This window comes from Lynx rufus, unplaced genomic scaffold, assembly GCF_022079265.1.
Source record: "Lynx rufus isolate CCGP_SWC_20201006 ecotype Redwood Valley unplaced genomic scaffold, mLynRuf1.p SCAF_31, whole genome shotgun sequence".
NCBI lineage: Eukaryota > Metazoa > Chordata > Mammalia > Carnivora > Felidae > Lynx > Lynx rufus.
The window spans coordinates 2,612,048-2,630,111 of NW_025814847.1; the positions used below are offsets into that span (position 1 = coordinate 2,612,048).

Below are 18,064 nucleotides of genomic sequence, written 5' to 3' on the forward strand. Positions count from 1 at the left end.
CCCCCTCCCCCAGGCAGGACTTACCCGGTGGCCCGACGCAGGACGCCTGTCCGGGTCAGCCGGTGGTCTCTGAGACAGGGGTCATACGCAGGTGAGTCACTCACCCTGGCCCAGGCCTTGCGGAGAATTTCTAAGCGCAGCCAGGAGGGGGCAACTTGGGGAGCCTGGCGGTGTCCCTGAGTTGAGAAGACACTGGGAGTTCGGAGGCCCCAGGGGAGGCAGCGTGGCAGCCAGGAGAATCGGACAGCTCGGGAGACGTGCCCCAGGCCCCCGGGCCTCGGGCAGAGCCCTCTGGCGGGTTACTTCAGCAGGGTCACGCAATTCGCTCAGACCAAGGGCCGCCCTCACCCTGCCTACAACTTAAAGACCAGCCTTGAAAGGGCCACAGAGTTTCCCAAGTAGCAAAGGAAGCCCCCGTGTTAGGGTCGTAGCTCTCGTTTGGGGGTGATGACCCAGAGTGAAGGCCGTGCGCCATCTCTGGAAAGGACGCGGAGGTCTCGTCAGAGTCCCGGGCCACCTGCTGTCTTCGTGTGCTTCAGCCCGCGTTAAGTTAAGCTATTATCCTATTTCCTCACTCGAGGATGTCCTCAGGCCCAAGTACGACAATGTGGTCTGTCCCCTGTAGGGAAGGGAAAGATGACCAATGAACTGCCACACAACACTTAGGACCTCGTGTTTTAACTTTCACTTGTAAAAGTTCTCTTCAACCGCACACACGTGTTTATCGCATCGTTCTGGCGGAGAAAGGAAAGATACATTTAACAGAAATAGGTTGGCTATGGATTCCGAAAACGTCGTAAAGCTGCCGTGACCCCTCCAAGGCGACTTTAAGAGACGTCATTCACCCCCACCACGGCAGCCTCCGTTCTGGTCCTCGGTGCAGGAGCCCGGGGCAGGCTGAGGGCCAGGCAGGAGCCAGCACACCCTTGTCCCCAGGTGGGATGTGTGACATTCCTCAGACACTCCCGGCTGCCCAAGAACAAAGGAAAGGACAGAAAACAAGTGGCTACCTGATAGAGATCACAGTCATGCCGGGTCTGAGTCTCCATCAGTCTCCGTTTGCAAATGTCGCAGTAAGTTACACGAAGAAGGCAATCTCATCAACAGCCGAATCTCCAGAAACCTACAGACTCAGTTTCCTGGAGCCCCAACATCACCCTCCCCTGCACAGTGATGTGGGAACAAAGGCAGAAGGAAATGGCAGGTGAGATTAAATTTCCTTCTGACCTGCAGCCCATCGACAAATACTTGTGGCAAATGCAGAGGGTAACATTTCTCCAGGAAGCCCCTACTGTCCTAATGTTAATGCCTCACTAGAGGGAAACCAACCTTCGCTTGACCACAGCAAGGCCCCTGGCGTCCTAAGAGTCCTCTTTAGCAGATGAAAGTCCTTCTGGAGGCTTCCCTTTGGCCTTTCCTTCCCCCAACTCCATAGTATATAATGAGTCACTCCTCGCAACCCCAGTGCAGCCCTTCCCGCCCGGGGGTCCTGTCCCCGTGCTTTAGTAAAATCACCTTTTTGCACCAAAGAACGTCTCAAGAATTCTTTCTTGGCTGTCGGCTGCAGACCCCCACCACCACACCAAAACCCCACCACAGCCACCACTCCCGCCTCCCCACATCCACCTGACACGTAGTGGGCGCCTTACCACCAGCAAACCGCCACCTGTCCCACCTCCCTGGCACGTGGCCGTGACCCCCGGGAACACGTACCCAGAACGGCTGTGTCGGTTGTGTCTTTCTTCCACGAAGTCACCGGAAGGTGGGGAGAAGGGAGGTATCCCCTTCCTCCGTCCGGCCCCCCGGAAACTCTCACGATGGAAAAACCATGGCATTCCACACAGAAGCGTGACAGCGAGTGACAGCGATGAGCTGGAGGGAACGGAGGTCCCTGTTCACTTCATGGGACTCCCTTTGGGCGCCTGACGCTGGACGTCTAGCGTGTGAGAGAAATCAACTCTTATTCTGCTCCAACTGTGTTCTTCGGGCTGTTTCTGCCTCTAGCAGCCACGGCTGGTCCCGAGGGCCGCCTGTCGGCAGGCTTTTGCCACCGAAATACAAGCATTCCTAGATCCTTACCGGGAGAACCACCTTCTTGTACGCACAGCCTCACCTTCTGGCACTTTTATTTTCGTAAAATGCCGTCTCTAGAGTAGGATTTCTGAGTCGAGAGGCCTGTGGGTGTTTCACGTGAAGAGATTTTGTCAAATAGCTTTCCGAAAGGCTGTTTTGAAAAAATCACGCACTGGCCGTGCTCCCTTATTGTTGCGAATCTGGGGAGAATGGTATCTCTGTTTTTTTACTGTAATTTGCACTGCCATGAATACTAATGAGGATGATTATCTTTTCTTATGTTTATGAGCCACTTCTTTAGGAGCTATCTGTTCAATCTTAGCCCACTTACTGTTTGAGTGTGGAGCTTTTCTTTCTTTTTTTTTAATGTTTTTATTTATTTTTGAGACAGAGCGTGAGCAGAGGAGGGGCAGAGAGAGGGGGAGACACAGAATCCGAAACAGGCTCCAGGCTCCGAGCTCTCAGCACAGAGCCCGACGCAGGGCTCGAACTCACGGACCGTGAGATCATGACCTGAGCTGAAGTCGGACGCTCAACCGACTGAGCCACCCAGGCCCCCCGAGCTTTTTCTTATAAATGAGCAAGAGACTTTTTCTCATTACTATCATATTAGCTAGTGCTGTACGTAAATTGCAATATAGGTATGTTCCCCAATCTAGGGTCAATTTATGCTGTCTGTTGACATACAAAATATTAATTTTTTTAAGATGCGTATTTTTTAAAATATTTATTTATTTTTGAGAGGGGGGAGGGGCAGAGAGAGAAGGGGACAGAGGATACAAAGGGGACTCCGCACTGATAGCACAGAACCTGACACGGGGCTCAAACCCACGAACTGTGAGAGCATAACCTGAGCTGAAGTCCGATGCTTAACTGACTGAGCCACCCAGGCGCCCCTTAACATGTGTATATTTCATTTTATAGTTTCCCAGTTCCTATTTTGGTAAAACAAAAAAACAAAAAAAAAACCTTCAAACTTCAGTCTTTAATACGTCTGGAACTTACTGATGCCATCAGGTGGGGCTCCAATATTATCTTCTTTTCTAGATGGAGAGACGAGCCCTCGCTGATCATTCTTCTGCAGTGACATGAGATCACACGCTATTCCTCGTCTTCCTGTTTTACTCCTCGATCCAACTGTTGGTCAGTGTTATTAACAGAGTAGTCTCTTATTAGATTTTCATTTTTTATTTTATTTTGATTCAGATATGTTTGACATATAACATTGTGCACATTTAAGGCATGCATGTGAATTTGAAACGTTTACATATTGTAATATGATTGCCACTGTAGCAATAATTGGTGCCTCTATCAGGTCACATAATTACTGCTTTTTAGTGGTTGGAATATATTTTTTTTAATGTTCATTTACTTTTGAGAGAGAGACAGAGCCAGAGAGAGACAGAGTGCGAGCGGGAGAGGGGCAGAGAGAGAGGGAGACACAGAATTGGAAGCAGGCTCCAGGCTCTGTGCTGAGGGGCTCGAACTCAGGAACGGAGGGATCACGACCTGAGCCAAAGTCTGCTGCTCAACCGACTAAGCCACCAGGCACCCCTAGTGTCTGGAGTAATTGAAACTTAGTCTCTCAGCCAGTTTGATGACTGTGTGTGTATTCACTGCACGGCGCATCAGAATCTCTATGACTTATTTTCCACCTGATGCAACTTTGTCCCCTAAACATCTGTCCCCTCCCTCCGCCCATTACCACAGTATTTTGGTGACAGTGTCTCTGAGTTTTAATATTCAGTATGGCAGATCCTATACCCGCACCATTTTTTTCCCCACATTTTTGGCGGCTTTAATACTAAGAATTTCATTTAATTCACATGAACCCCCTTGGGGGGGTTGATATTTGATCATATCAAAGAATAGAGTATACCTTTCCATTAATTCAGAACACGTCTCTTGTCCTTCAGAGGACCCTCTGCTTTTCCTTATCTGGGGTATGTGCCATTCTTGTGAACTGCATTCCTAAGAATCATATACTTCTCTCGCTTTTCAGAATGTGACTATTTGTTCTCATTTTCATTTCTAGCTGGTTCTTGCTGATAGAGAGATTAGCTTTGATTTTCATACAATTACCTTGTCCGCACAACGAAATTCCCATTCCAGTTCAAGTCCTTCTTTGCTTTGTCAAATATGGACGCTTGAGCTTTCCAGGTATGTGGTCATATCATCTGTGGAAAGAGCGAAGCTTAGCTCTTCTTGTCACATCTGCAAGGGACACATGGGTCACTCTGCCATGGCACCTGGCTCTGAGGCCCGACAGAAGGCGACTTTGGCTTGGTTTTCCGAAGGCTGCAAAGCCATCAGGACATCTCAACCCTCTTGGTTCTGTGTGCTCGCTCCCCTGGCCTGGCCCAGACCTCGGAGCACAAGCACATTCTCCGTGTCAGCGCCCTTTGATCACACGGCGAGAACCCTGCGAGACACCAGCTACGCTTCCTGTCTCCCCTTCGCCCGAGCCAGGACATTAAAAGTCTGAAGTGCAGCACAGATCGTGTGACTTCACGCCTTTCAAAAAGTGTTCCCTGGGAGTCAGATTTACATTTCCGAGCCCCAGGAAGATGTTGGGCTCTCGTTGCTATGGTAGCTGTGGTTAGTGTTGTTGAAATTTAAAATCCAAGATACAGGCCATGCGTGTGATTTTCCACTTTCTCCCATTTCGAGCTATTTTTCTGGAACTAACAGAAACGATCTTCTCAGGAAGTTCTCACAAGGCTCTTACCCTTGGTTTCTTCTATCCGCCGACCGCCGTGTGGCCACTTACAGGCTACACATCCCTCCGCGGCCGAACTTCACAGGGAGCTCATCGTAACCCGGAGGCATTTCAGGACTCAGTATTAAATTCTGTGTCCCTCTCCAGACTTCAGACGAATGTTCCAATACCATCACAGAGAGTGTCTCAAAATGCCTTGGCTCCGTTATAATTTATCCAGGATGCAGACAATTCTTGGCCACCCACAGGTAGCAGGTGCGAATCTTCGACTGTAAGCTCAGTGTGCAGGAAATACCACTTTCTTTGGTTTCTACTGGTTAACCTGTCACTTCTCGGTCCGAGCATCGTCCCAGTCTGTGGTGGGGGAGACGTAACCTTAGTTTTCCCTGGTGTCTTCCCGCCCACCCCATCCCTGGAGTCCTGACTCTAACACAACAGCCCCTGGTACTCATTCACAGAACCGCACAGATCACTGCTCAGAGAGTCACCTCACTTCCTGTTCAGCCTCTCGGATCCAGTGTCCTCTCTGCCGTTTCTGCGCCACAATCAGGAGCGTGAGACGTTTGTCAGTTTCCCCCACTCTGCTGCCCCGTACTGCCACCTAGTCCTTGTCTCGGGGACCCTGCCGCCTCCCTGGGACAGGTGCTTTCTGCAGTTAGAGCCCCCCCCCCCACACGCCTCCCCACCAGGGAGAACATCCCGTTCTAGTTTGGGAAGATCTTCCTGTTTTGTCAGGATGTTCTGTTCAAGCACTGACATCCTATCCTGTCTGCAATCGCTAAACATTTGGAAACATAACCTAGCATGACCCGGAAGGCATTTCTGTTTTCTGCTCTGCCACATTCTCCCTCTGCGGTTCAGGGAAACGAGTGGGTATCTGACACGGATAAGGAGAACGGAAGAGAAGATTTCAAGGAAAGGAATAGAGACACATGTTAAAGTGTCAAACGGCATCCAGACACATAACTGCGGGATTTTTCAATGCGAGAATTTTTTTGCCCACAGGCCAGGTCTTTTGTTGCTGTTTTTAACCTTCACAGGCTGTGTGTGAACACTGGGGTGCTAAAGGTGGGGAGCCTCTGGGTGGCGGGACACTGGGCGGGAGCCCGGAGGCTGTGCCAGGAAAGCCCCGATGCGAGGGTCCGGCTTAGCAAAGACACACATTTCTCTGCAGATGGGGTTGAGTGGAAAATCACTCACCCTGCGAGCCAGGAAGGAGGAAAGATGTGGGAACCGTTCCCGGATAATCCTGACTTTCGCCAGAAGATAGGAAAGGTGGTAATATGCAGGGTGAAAAGCCGGGGGGGTGGGGGGTAAAAATGTGGAAGAATCCCTATAGGGATGGTTCAATAAAATCAGCAAGAGAATGCAAACCGTGCAAAAACCCAGCGCGAGTTCAGAAAAAGAAGTTGAAGAGGGTACAGCCTCTCCCGGGCTGAATCGCACAGCAGGAGCCAAGCTGAGCCACGATAGTGCACACGACAGTGAGCTCAGCAGCCACGGGACCAAAGAGACGGGAGAGCCTGGGGAGTGCGCGCTGGTGTGGGAAGGTGCGGTGGCCTTGGAACAGAGGCCACGCCAAGGGGAGGCACCGAGGAGGGGAGTCAGGGCTACAACTGGGCACAGCACACACAGGAGGCAGTAAATGGCCAGAAAGTTGGTCCCCGTTTACACCTGTCCTGGCTTATTTACATCACGCCTCGAAGCCTGGCACAGAGGATGGCCTGGCACAGAACATCCGATCGAAGCTCCAGGACGAAAAGTTAACGCCAAGTGGCTCGTCGCTGTGCCGTAGACCCAAGAGCAAGAGTGAATTCGAGTGACAGCCTCGGAGAGCTGGCCGATTCCTCTCTCCGGTCGCAGATACACCCACGTGCGTCCACCTGAGTCCAATGAGGAAATAGAAACCAATCAGTGAGCCAAACGGGAGTCCAGTCGAATTAATAAACTATAAGAAAATAACTATAAGATAAAAGGAAACTCTACATAGGACCCCAGGGCCGGGGAGAATATCCAAGGAAGAAGAATACACCCGGAGAGATGAGCCTCCTCCGCAGAGGCTGGAGTGCAGACCTCATTGGAGAAGGTGCAGTTCAGCCCCGTGGGTGGCAGAGAAGTTCGCTGGCTTCTTCGGGCCAGAGCTGGCCTGCAGTCACTGGACAAGCTGGAAGCAGCTCTCCAGACCTCGGCCCGGGGCTTGGCGACAGTGCGGCTCAGTGGGGACCTCCAGGCGGCAGGGGGACTAAGCACATACAAGTGTCTGCGGTGGGTATGGGGACGCCAGGAGGCGCAGGGAGTCCCAGTGGCACCCGGGAGTGTCCACATGAAGAGGGCATGGGAAGGTCATCCCCAGGCTGAGGCTGCGAGGTCCCCCAGTGCCCGTGAGCTCTGGGCAGGCGGCTGGGGCAGCGGCACGCGGGGTGCCTTCGCGCCCGTTCTGCAGACCCACCAGGCCACGCAGTAGCTCGAACCTGCAGAGGGTCCCTTCCTCCAGCAGCGTCTCTCCAGGGCCCTCTACTGAAAACTCTGCTGCTCACTTCAAAGAAGTGATTGGAGGGATTCCACCCATCATCCCCCAGCACAGACGAAGGATGGTTCTGGAGCCCAGCGACAAGAAAGTGACCAACAGCACCGCACTCAGCCAGGAGCACGATATTCACAGAGAGAACATCAACCCCGTGGAGAATGAATCCTTCCGCGTTTCTGGAGATGTTTTAAACTGAGGATCGGAGGGGCGCCTGGGTCGCTCAGTGGGTTAAGCGTCTGACTTCAGCTCAGGTCATGATCTCACGGCTCATGAGTTCGAGCTGCGCATCAGGCTCTGTGCCGACAGCTCGGAGCCTGGAGCCCGCTTCGGATTCGGCGTCTCCCTCTCTCTCTCTTCCTCCCCCGCTCGCGCTCTGTCTCTCTCAAAAATAAATAAACATTAAAAACATTAAAATAACCCTAATAAATAAACTGAGGATCGGAAAGCAGGACAGATTTTCTCAAAGACAGGCCTTTATTTCCACAATAATAAATCGGTCGCTTAAAAACAAACCAGGGTTACCGTAAATTCACACCGAAGCATTTCCAGAAAGATTTCAGAAGGGGCTTGAACACGCAGGCCCCAAGAAGGAGGAAGGCCAGGGCAAGGCGTTGGCGGCCTAACAGGGCTGGAAGTTAAGCTGAACCGCATGGCCTGAGGCCACGGTCACACCAAAGGCAGTAGTAACACGGCCAAGGTTTGAAGGCACCATAATACCACCGCACACTTGCACACATTTGCTCCTTACCCTGTGGCATAATCTGTCTCCACTCACTCGAGCTGCTGTAACAAAAGGCCACAGAAGGGGTGGCTTAGAAACAGCAGAAATGTATCTGTCACAGGCTGGAGGCTGGCGGTCCAAGACCAAGGCCCTGGCACACTCGGGGCCCGACTGAGGTTCTGCCTCCTGGTTCCGTCTGACACAGGAGGAAACTGAGTCTGAGGCTAGAACCCTGGTCTCCCGACCCAGGGCATCTGCTGGTTCACCTCATTGCCTCTACGAGTCCTGCGCCAAATTCCCCTTCCAGGAAGCCCTCCCTGTCTAACCCCAGGCCGATATTTTCACTTGGCATTTCTGAGGAATTTGTAGCCCAGCGTTACCCAAAGCCTGAGCACAGCGGCTCTCTAACCTTCGCTGAACATCAGAATCATCTGAGGGCTTGTTAAAACACAGCTTCCGGGGTTGGGAGAGCACCCCCATTTCTCATTCCGTAGGTCTGGGGTGAGGTCTAGAATAACGCGCAAGTTCCCAGTGGTGCCGAGGCCGCCGGTCAGGAGACCACAAGTGGGAACCACGGCTTCAGGAGCAAGAGCTAAACCCACATCCTGGCTCAACCAGAGAGTTCAGCGCACAAGACGCCAAATCTTCATTTTCTCAGGCAAAGACTCTCCAGCAACAGTGTTGTCCCACTTCCTCTGGACGCTCAAGGGTCAGACCAGGAACAGAGCACCCAGTTGGGCGGTGATCAGTGCAGCTCACACCTGCTCAGCGGGCTCACCCCTTCCTGAGCACCGTCTCCTCTAACGGCCGTAAGCAGAAGCGCCCATTTGGGGAGACACCCTCGTGACCCTCTTCCAACGTGAAAAAAGCAACTGGCCCCTTGAGACAAATATCCCTACCCAGAGTACCTTTTTACCTACGCAACACACATCCACAATGATTTCTCCTTTATAAGCCAGTTGCGGCAAATAAAAGCTGGGCAAACTTCTGCTTTTCCCATCAGCTAACTTTCTTTTAAGGAGAAAACATCCCCCTTTATAAATCCAAATTCACATACGAGACCACACCCTAAAACCACCCATACGACATTCAGGACAAACTTCTTTCCAAAAGAGACACAAACGAGGAGCCCCCCACATTGCCAGCAACCAGCAAAGACGTGTCTGGGGTGTCCCGAATATCTTGCAACAGTTTGAGCGCACATTTGAACATCAGGTAGGCTCACGCAAAAATCCCCTTTCAAGAAAGGTGCCCTTTTCTTGAAAAGTGTGGGCTATAGCCAAGCCCAGGGTCTTCATTCATTCCTTCATTCGTTTTCTGGTCCGTCTTCCTTTATTCTTGACAACAAGAAGCTGGACCAAGCACTTCCTGATTCACTCCCGATTCCACCGTGCAAACAACCAACGAGCACCCACTCCCTCCCGCCCCGGCCCGCATCCGCTTGTGCTTGGAAGTCCGCACTTCTATTTTTGTAGAACCACTTGGGCTTAGAAACTTGCAGTACAGTGGAAAAGAACTTAAATCTTCTTAGATGAAATGTCGAAAGGATGCGAGGAGAGCAGCCTTGTGACAACCGCCTGCTTCTTCAGGGCACCTCTCTTTCACCCTCAGCGGCTGAGCTGCCGTCCTGGGAACTTGGGGTCCTGAGTCCCAGGCCAACAGGTGCCGTAAGCACAGTCACAGGATGTTTTGATAGGAGCTGCGAGAGCATAGGAAGGGAGAGCGCATTAAGGAAAAGGGGAGAGGGGCTGGAGGAGAGAAGAAACGGGCAGAGGCTGAGGGAAGGAGGGGTCGGGAAGGGGAGACCTACCAGCGCCTCTTGAGGGTTAAGTATCCAACGCACCCAGTGATCACAAGGGACACCAGCACGGCCACGGCGATCAGCCCCGTGGGGGACCCTGCGTGGGGAACACAGGCTCTCAGCACAGGACCCCTCTCTATCCCAAGGCCTGCGGTCCAAGCCCGTGTGAAGGTGCCAGGTGGCCCACACGGGCGCCCATTTCCCTTCCTCTGCAGTCTGGAGACCCCATGTCATCTCAGGGACTGGGCGCCCTGACCCCTTCGCTCCAGCGCACGGCCGGACGGCACACAGAGGAAGGGCAACCGCTCTGTAGCCGGGACCTCAGTCTAGATCCAGTCTTCCACCTCCCACCATGAGACAGTGAACCTGACCCAGCTCAGTCTCCACGTCTTCAACTATGAAATTACAAGAAGGGCACCCGTTTCAAAGGAGCCGGGGACAAGTGGACACCACGCTGTGCACAGTCAGGAAGCTCTCAGGACCTGCCGCTCCCTTGTGCCCCCCACCCCCACCCCACAGTGGTCTCCTGGGGATGACCTGCGGGTCTTTGGTGTCTCTTTCTTCCTGTATGTGGAACATTGGTCTCAATCCTTTTTGAGTTCCGACTTTGTTCCCCTCCTTCCTATATCTGGAATCCCCTCCTTCCAACCCTCCTGGTGGGCGGGGGCTCATCTTGGAAACTCCTCTATCCTTGTGTGTGTCCAAACCCACCCCCGGCCAGTGCCTCCCTCTATGCCTGAGGACCCTCTTCTCCGGGCCCTGCGGGGCACCAGCCCTTTCTCACCCCAGTGGAGGACCATGTCCCGGCCTCCTAGACTGCTGTGCCTCACTCGGCAAGACAGGCCGGCCGCCTCCCCGGCCGCCACGTCCAGGGTCACCCGAAGATACCACGTCTCGTCAGCGTGGGGCAGGACGTCGCCGCGCCGGGTGCCCGGCTGCTCCTGGTCACCCCGCATCCACGTCACCCACACTGGCTTCGGGTAGAAGCCGGACACATGGCACACAAGGAGCAGACGGCCAGGACCGGGACTGGGGCCAGTGGACAGCCAGGCCTCGGGCTTCACTGTGTCCAACAAGGAAACGGGAGTGGGGGGGGGGGGGTCTCAAGGCAGGAACTCCGCATCCCACGTTTCCACCTCTGGAGGTGAAGTCCGTCATGACCTATCCGTTTGTGTTGGCTTCTCCAGGAAAGCCGCTGGACCCGACCCCCTCCCCCGTCTCAGGCTCCCATGAGGGCCCTGCATTCGGCTGTCACAGGGGTCCCACTGCCTGAATTGTTTACCTGCCTTCTCCCCCTCCCCTCAGGTAGATTGCCTGTTTGACCCTCAGTGTTTATTTACTTCGGATCGCGGAACCCAAAGGGTGCTCGGAGAAGGTCTGTGGGATGAATAAATACCCTCACACCTTCTCCCCGCCTTCCTGAGCCTCCCCACTCCCACCCCCACCCCGAGGATGATCTAAGGGCTGTGAGCTCCGGGAAGGAAGGCCCAGGTGGACCTCTGGAGAGGAGGGCAGGGGGGAGAGGGGGCGGGCTCACCTTGCTTCTCCAGCTCCGACTTCCCTGCCTCCAGGATGTCCCTGACAAACAGGGGGCAGGTGTCATTGAGGAGCAACTGTAGCGTTTTCCGGGTCCCCTGGTCCTCGTTGAGCTTCCTGGAGGCCCTGTCTGCCCAGGCGGGGGCACTTGGGGCGGGCACCCAAGAAGTGCCTTGGAAACTGAGGATCTCCTGTCCTTGGAAGGCCGCCTGGAAGAAGCTTTGCGAGGTGTTCCCGGGGAGAACCTCACAGCCAGCGGACACTTGGATCTCAAAGGGATCTGGGAAGACGCGGAGAAGGAGGGCCGAAAGGGTTAGAGGGAGGCGGGGGAGGCGTGCGGGGTCTCTCGGGGGACCCGGAGTCTGGGGCAGCGCGCGCAGCGTGAGGGTCAGAGGCAGGGAGCGCGCAGGATCCCGGGAACCCGGACTGGGAGGCGCGAGCGGGGGAGCCCCGGGGGTAGGGGGGGACGCCGGGCCCGGGGTAGGGGGTACGGGGGCACGCCGTGCCGGGGGGGGGGGTGGGTAAGGGGGACACCGGGCCCCGCGGGGAGGGGGGAGGGGGGACGCCGGGCGGGGGGTGGGGGGAGGGGGTGGGGGGAGGGGGTCGGGGGGGGGAGGGAGTGGGAGGGGACGCCGGGCCCCGGGGATAGGGGTTAGGGGGGCACGCCGGGTCCCCGGGGGGGGGGGTGGTAGGGGGGACGCCAGGCCCCGGGGATAGGGGGTAAGGGGGGCGCCGGCCCCGGGGGGAGGGGGGGAGGGGGCTACACCGGGCCCCGGGGGGGAGGGAGGAGGGGGCACGCCGGGCGGGGGGGGGGGGGTGGAGGGGGCGACGCCGGCCCGGGGGCGGGGGGAGGGGGAGGGGGGCCGGCCCCGGGGGGCCGCCGTCCAGCTCACAGTCCAAGCGCAGCATTTTGACGAACTCCTGCACGTCGCGGGTGAAGCTCCTGCGGTACACGCGGAACAGGTGCTGCAGGTCGTCCCACTGCCGCTGGCCCCACGAGCCCCGGGCCCAGGGCTTGAGGAAGCTCACGGCGTCCGAGGCGCCGCCCCAGCGGTAGGCGCGCAGCCCCCCGACCAGCCCCAGGCCGTCGGAGCGCGCCCAGCTGCGGTTGGCGAAGGCCGACATCTGCAGGCACCGCAGCTCGCCGGCGCCGGGGGAGCGGCCGGGGCAGCGCGCGGGCAGCCAGAGCCAGCAAGCCAACAGCAGCCACCCGCCGGGGCGGCGGAAGGGCGGCCGCCCCCCGCGCGCGGGGGCCCCGGGACCCGCGGTCTCCGGCGCCCCGCGCGCGCGCCGCCCCGCGCGCCCCCAGGGCTTCCACGGACCCGGGGGAAGCCCCCAGGGCAGCGAGAGGCCGCGGCCGCCTGTGAGCGCCGGGCTCCGACTCCGGACTTCCCTGCCGGTCCCGGGGCCCGCCCCGCGTCCCGCCCACCTCCGATTGCCCCTCCTCTCGCATCTCCCCTCCCCTTCCCCCCTAACCCGGCCCCCCGCCCCCGACCCTTTCCCTGGCTCCCCGATCTCTGATCCCCTGCCCTCCCCCATCCTCCCTCCTCTAGTCTCCGATTCCCCAGCCCCCTCGTCCTGTCCCCCAGTCCCTGATCACCCTTTCCCTATTCCCCATCCTCCCCCATCTCTGACCCCCCCATCCTCCCCCTCCAGTCTCTGATCCCCCATCCCCCCACCTCTGACTCCCTCTCCTCCATCCTCCCCCCTCCAGTCTCTGATCCCCCCCATCCTCCCCCCTCCAGTCTCTGATCCCCCCTCCCCCATCCTCCCCCCTCCAGTCTCTGATCCCCCCTCCCCATCCTCTCCCCTCCAGTCTCTGATCCCCCCCTCATCTTCCCCCCTCTAGTCTTTGATCCCCCATCCCCCCATCTCTGACTCCCCTTCCCCCATCCTCTCCCTTGCAGTTTCTGATCTCCCCATCCCCCATCTCTGACCCCCCTCTGCCCCCATCCTCCCCCCTCCAGTCTCTCATCCTCCCTCCTCTATCCTCCCCCTCCCATCTCTGATTCCCCTCCCCCATCCTCCCTCCTGCAGTCTCTGACCCTTCCATGCCCCCATCCTCCCCCCTCTAGTCTCTGATCCCCCATCCCCCATCTCTGATCCCCCCTCCCCCTTCCTTCCCCTTCCAGTCTCTGACACCCCCCATCTCTGATTCCCCTCCCCCATCCTCCTCCCTCCCCCATCCTTCTCCCTCCCCCACCGCCCCTTCCCTCCTCCAATCTCTGATCAATGTCCAGAGTCTTCCACCTCAGTGTCCTTAGTCCCTCTTTCCTCCATCCATGTCCTTGCTCTCCTCCTCCCCTGACCCAGGCCTTCTAGGTGCACCTCTCCGCAGGCGTCCTCTCGGGGCCCCCACTGCCTATACACTCTCTCCTCCAGCTCTCACTCATGCTCTCCCTAGACGTGCCTCTGTGTTCAGAAAGAGACCACATCAAGATGTGCACCTGCACAGCACGGCACCCAGGGCTCACACTGGCGATGAGCCACCGGGAAGACGGCAGCCAGGGCAGCCCCTCTCTGGCAGGTCAGAACCTGGACAGCACCCTGACACCTCCTCCCCACACCCCTTCTACCCAAAGGGCAACTCCCTCCTGTAGTTCACCCTGCTGGAAACATCTTCCGAGTGTGTCCCCTTCTCTACATTTCTACCTCCGCCACCACCCTAACCTTCTGCTGCGTCTCCTGAAATAGGTTTTTTAGGAGAGAGACCACAGAGGTGGGTGGGGCCTACAGGGTGATGCCAAGCCTGACCTGGGTCGCCCTGCTGACCCCCCTTCCACCCTATCCTTGCTTGCTCTGCGCCTTAGCCTAGCCAGGAGGCCTTCAGTTCTCCCACGTGCAACGCTTCTTCTTGCCCAAAGTCTTTGCACAGAGTTCCCTCTGCTTAGAGAGCTCTAGGCCCTCTCTTGCCCCATCCGCTTCTGATGCCTAGTAATTTCTACTCAGATCTCAGCTCAAAGGTCACTTTCTCAAGGGGTCTTCCCAGACCTCCCTGACCGTGTGAGCAAAGGCAGCCTTCCTGGGCCGCCAGCTTTGTCCCCCTCCCCTCCCTGCACGCAGCAGCTGGTGATGACAATGGGCATGCTCTCTGTCCCAGCCCTCTCCAGTCCCCTGCCCTGCTGAGCCGCCGCCAGCGCCCTGGGGAGAGGGGGCTGCGTCTGGGAGGTGGCCTCAGCCTGCTCAGTGGAGCCCCAGAATAGTTTGAGACCACACAGGAAAATTATTCTTGCTACAAGTAAGGGGCTAGTGATTAAATTAAGATATGAAATTGCCCAAGTAGTGGGGGGGGGGGGGGGGCGGGGCAGACGTAGAAAGAAAAACAGTTTACGAGTCACTGCACAGAGTCTCTCTTGGTCTCCTCCAAATGTCCAGCCTCCTGTAAAACTCGAACCCTTGTTTAGTCCGTCTCTTCCCTCATCCCTCCGTCCTGCTCCCACCCTCTGCCCAGATGGAAACGCACCTGTGACGTTCCAGGGGCTCTAAGCTCTGCCCCGGGGGAGGGAGGGCATAAAAATGGGGTTTATTGAAATAAACGGGGCTTGCACCGCGACTACTCTAGCAGAACTCTGGCCCTGACCCTTCGGTCGGTTTCTCTTTTACCCACAGCCAACACCCGTCGCAGGAGACGACGTGTCACCCAAAGTTCACAGCACCAGGGAAACAAGCTTGAGGAAGTGAGAATGTAGCTGGGTCGCCGCTCGTGTCTGCTGCGCAGTTCCCTGCCCAGGACCACGAGAGGCTCTTGACATTTATCTTTCTCTTTTGCCTCTCACAACAGCCCGATCAGGTACGTGCCCTCATTGCCCAGATTCACAGAGGAGGAAACCAGGACGTGGGGATGCGCGCGAACCTCCTCGAGGCTACACAGCCCTGAGTGTGAAAGACTCGCCATATTTCAAAAGCTTCAACATGCAGAAGGCAAGATGGCACATTAATAATTTTGAAAATACTGATGGCGTGCTAAAACGTCCATGTTTGGGGTATGTAGGGCTGAATATATTGCAGGCAATTGAACCTGGCTCTTACACCTCTTTTAACGTGACTACCCGGCACTTTTCAACCACATATGTGGTTTCCATTCTGTTAGCAGTGATGTTCTGGGCTAATTTACAGGCTTGGGGTTACTCCCCCTGTGCACAGCCTCGCTCAACCCCCCGGCCTGACACAGGGTACCGCCTGCTTCCTTGCGGTCCGCCTTCTGTCCTGCCACCGACGTTTAGGCACCGCTGACCCTGCCACGCGCCGAGCAGCGCCAGGCCCAGAAGACATTGGCCGTGGTGACAGCGGGGCGCGTGGTGGCGCTCGGCCTACCCAAGCTCTCCTCCGTGAATCCCACCTGCTGTTCTCCAAGAACCGGGCGAGGGGAAAGACGCTCAAAAGATTTGCTCGGTTGTCAGCTATTACAGACACTTTGTTCCTCCTCTGTTGCTGGAAGCCGAGCTATCCCAGCCTGAGTGGCAGGGCCCAGGCTGTGGACGGATTGGTGACTGCAGGGCGGCCCGCCGACAGTGAAGCTTCTTGTCCTCCCGCTTCTAGGTAATTTGGCCTTAAAACTCCCCGGGGTATTGTCTGTCGGGGAATTGCCCTCGGCAGGCCCCCTGGGAAAAGAACCATTAGGGAAGAAAATAAGGTTCCGCAAGAAATTGTGCGGCCTTACGTTTAGCCCTCGCCATCCTCTATTGGAGACTCCTCTACTTACGGGAAGGATGGCCTCATGCATTTGCCAGCAAAGAGGGCCTGTAAAGGAGAGACATATGGATTTGAAAGCCCCACTCCGGCAACTAAGGAGTGTGTCTCTGGGCACAGGTGACTTCAGCCCCTAGGCCCACCTGGCCCCCGGAGGCATTCCAGATGATGACTGAACCTAGTCGCTTAAGCTACAGAATGGTTCATCGGTTCCTAGGTGCATTGTCTCTCTGAGAATGTATGGGGCATGGGTTTCTAAGGCCTTTTCGGCCCCTTCCTGGCACCTCGGACCGAGGCAGACACATTGTTCTTCTGGCCTCGTGTGGTTAGGAGGTCATGTCCCTGTAACTGTTCCACTTGAGGTGCTGAGAAACGGAGGGCCTTTCACGAGAACAGCAAAGCAAATGCTTTCTGGATTATAGATAAACGCAGATGCGTGATGGGATAATGTAAGAAATTAATCTATAATCAAAGGGTATACAGGAAAGTTAGGGGAAAATCACCATGTTATTTCTTAAAGGTTGTTTACGCATAGGACCATTTTCAAAATTTGGTAATGTTAGAAAAACATAGATGACGTATGTTACGAGGAAAACACAAGCAAATATAATGCCACGTTTACTAAAATAAATCGGCCAGTTCAACACACTGCTGTTGTCTGCGTCCATTTTTATTTTTTGTTTTTATTTTGGTTTTTTATTTTAGTTTTTTATTTTCTAGTTTTTTATTTTAGTTTTGTTTTATTTTCACCGACGCCGTTCTTCCTTCGGGAACCCCTGGTTGCTGGAGCTGGTCTCCGGCACTCCGTAGCTTTTATTTTTTAGTTTATCATTAAAAATATATTGAAAATCGGGGCGCCTGGGTGGCTCAGCCGGTTAAGCGTCCGATCTTGGCTCAGGTCATGATCTCGGGGTTTGTGAGTTCAAGCCCTGCACCGGGCGCTGTTGCTGTCAGCGCAGAGCCCGCTTCGGACCCTCTGTCCCCCTCTCTCTGCCTCTGCCCCACTTCCTCTCTCTCTCTCTGTCAAATGAACAAACATAGGAAAAAATCTTTATTATTTCAAATAGCTGTGCGGATTAAGTTTTTATACACGTGCGGACAAAACTATGGGAAGGGGACAGCTCTAAAAGTTCGCAGGGCTTTCTCTGAATAAAGACAGAAACAGGCGACTTGTGTTCTGTTTCAGTTCTATGACTCTTCTGCAATGTGCACAGTGCACGTGTGTTGTTTTCCTAATACAACACGGGAGGGAGGAAAACCTCCATTCCTTCTCCAACAGCCAAGCCCGCTGAAGCGCAGGAAGCAACGTCTGTCTCCCGTGCCTCTGCAGAGAAGGGAGTGTGGGTTTTCTCTGAGTTCTGCTAACCCGAGAACATGATGCAACGAGCTGCTGACTGATCCTCTAGAAGCATCTCGAGGAGGCCCGTCTGCAGAGGCCAGAGGAGGTGGCCCGGAGCCTGCGGATGGCAACAGGTATTCTGCAGAGCAGGTGGGGAGGGTTTCCCCGGTGGGTCTGCCCGTCGCAAGGACCCCATGACATCACAGAGCCCAGAAGGTACGTCCCTTCCTCTTGAGGCACCAGCCACCCCGCCCCAGCAGACACATGCATGACCAGACCAAAGAAATGGGGCGTTCGAGGAAAAGCAGAGGCCCCACAGGCGCTAAGGACCAACACGGCCTCCTGTTCTGCCCCGAACACGCCTCCCTGGCCTTGATGACTCTGTGCGGTCAAGCTGCTTGCCAGTGAATCTCCACTGGGTGCCTCTGAGGAGTCGAGGCCCTCTGCACACGGAAGGGCGGCAGGAGACAGCGGTGGGAGCGGCCATCACTCCGCAGACGCCTCCTGCCGTGTCCACATGCCCATCCCAGCAGGCCTTCCCTACGGACCAGGAACTGGGGGGACACGCAGACAAGCCCGTCACTCCGCCCCACCCCCAGACCTTGGCCCGGAGAGCGGGAGGGGAGGAGCAGTCCTAAGAAAGGCCCCGGTTCTCTCAT

The 18,064-nt window shown here is 56.0% G+C and overlaps 1 protein-coding gene across 1 annotated transcript; it reads right to left on the reverse strand.

Annotated features, from left to right (window-relative positions):
• Positions 1-7,774: 7,774 nt before the first annotated feature.
• On the reverse strand, positions 7,775-12,502 carry CD1D (CD1d molecule). The gene is made up of 5 exons (XM_047092805.1): positions 12,271-12,502; positions 11,379-11,657; positions 10,626-10,904; positions 9,851-9,938; positions 7,775-9,739 (listed from the first exon to the last, which is right to left on the reverse strand). Exons 1-5 carry the CDS (start codon positions 12,500-12,502, stop codon positions 9,718-9,720), a joined length of 900 nt encoding a protein of 299 aa, XP_046948761.1. The 3' UTR covers positions 7,775-9,717.
• Positions 12,503-18,064: the final 5,562 nt, after the last annotated feature.

Excerpts from the sequence above, each read along its gene's own strand:
- CD1D (XM_047092805.1), bottom strand. The coding sequence starts at position 12,502 with ATGTCGGCCTTCGCCAACCGCAGCTGGGCGCGCTCCGACGGCCTGGGG. Across the intron at positions 11,658-12,270 it reads CAAAATGCTGCGCTTGGACT|ATCCCTTTGAGATCCAAGTG; the intron begins GTGAGCTGGACG and ends GCGTCTTCCCAG. Across the intron at positions 10,905-11,378 it reads GTCGGAGCTGGAGAAGCAAG|TGAAGCCCGAGGCCTGGCTG; the intron begins GTGAGCCCGCCC and ends TGTTGGACACAG.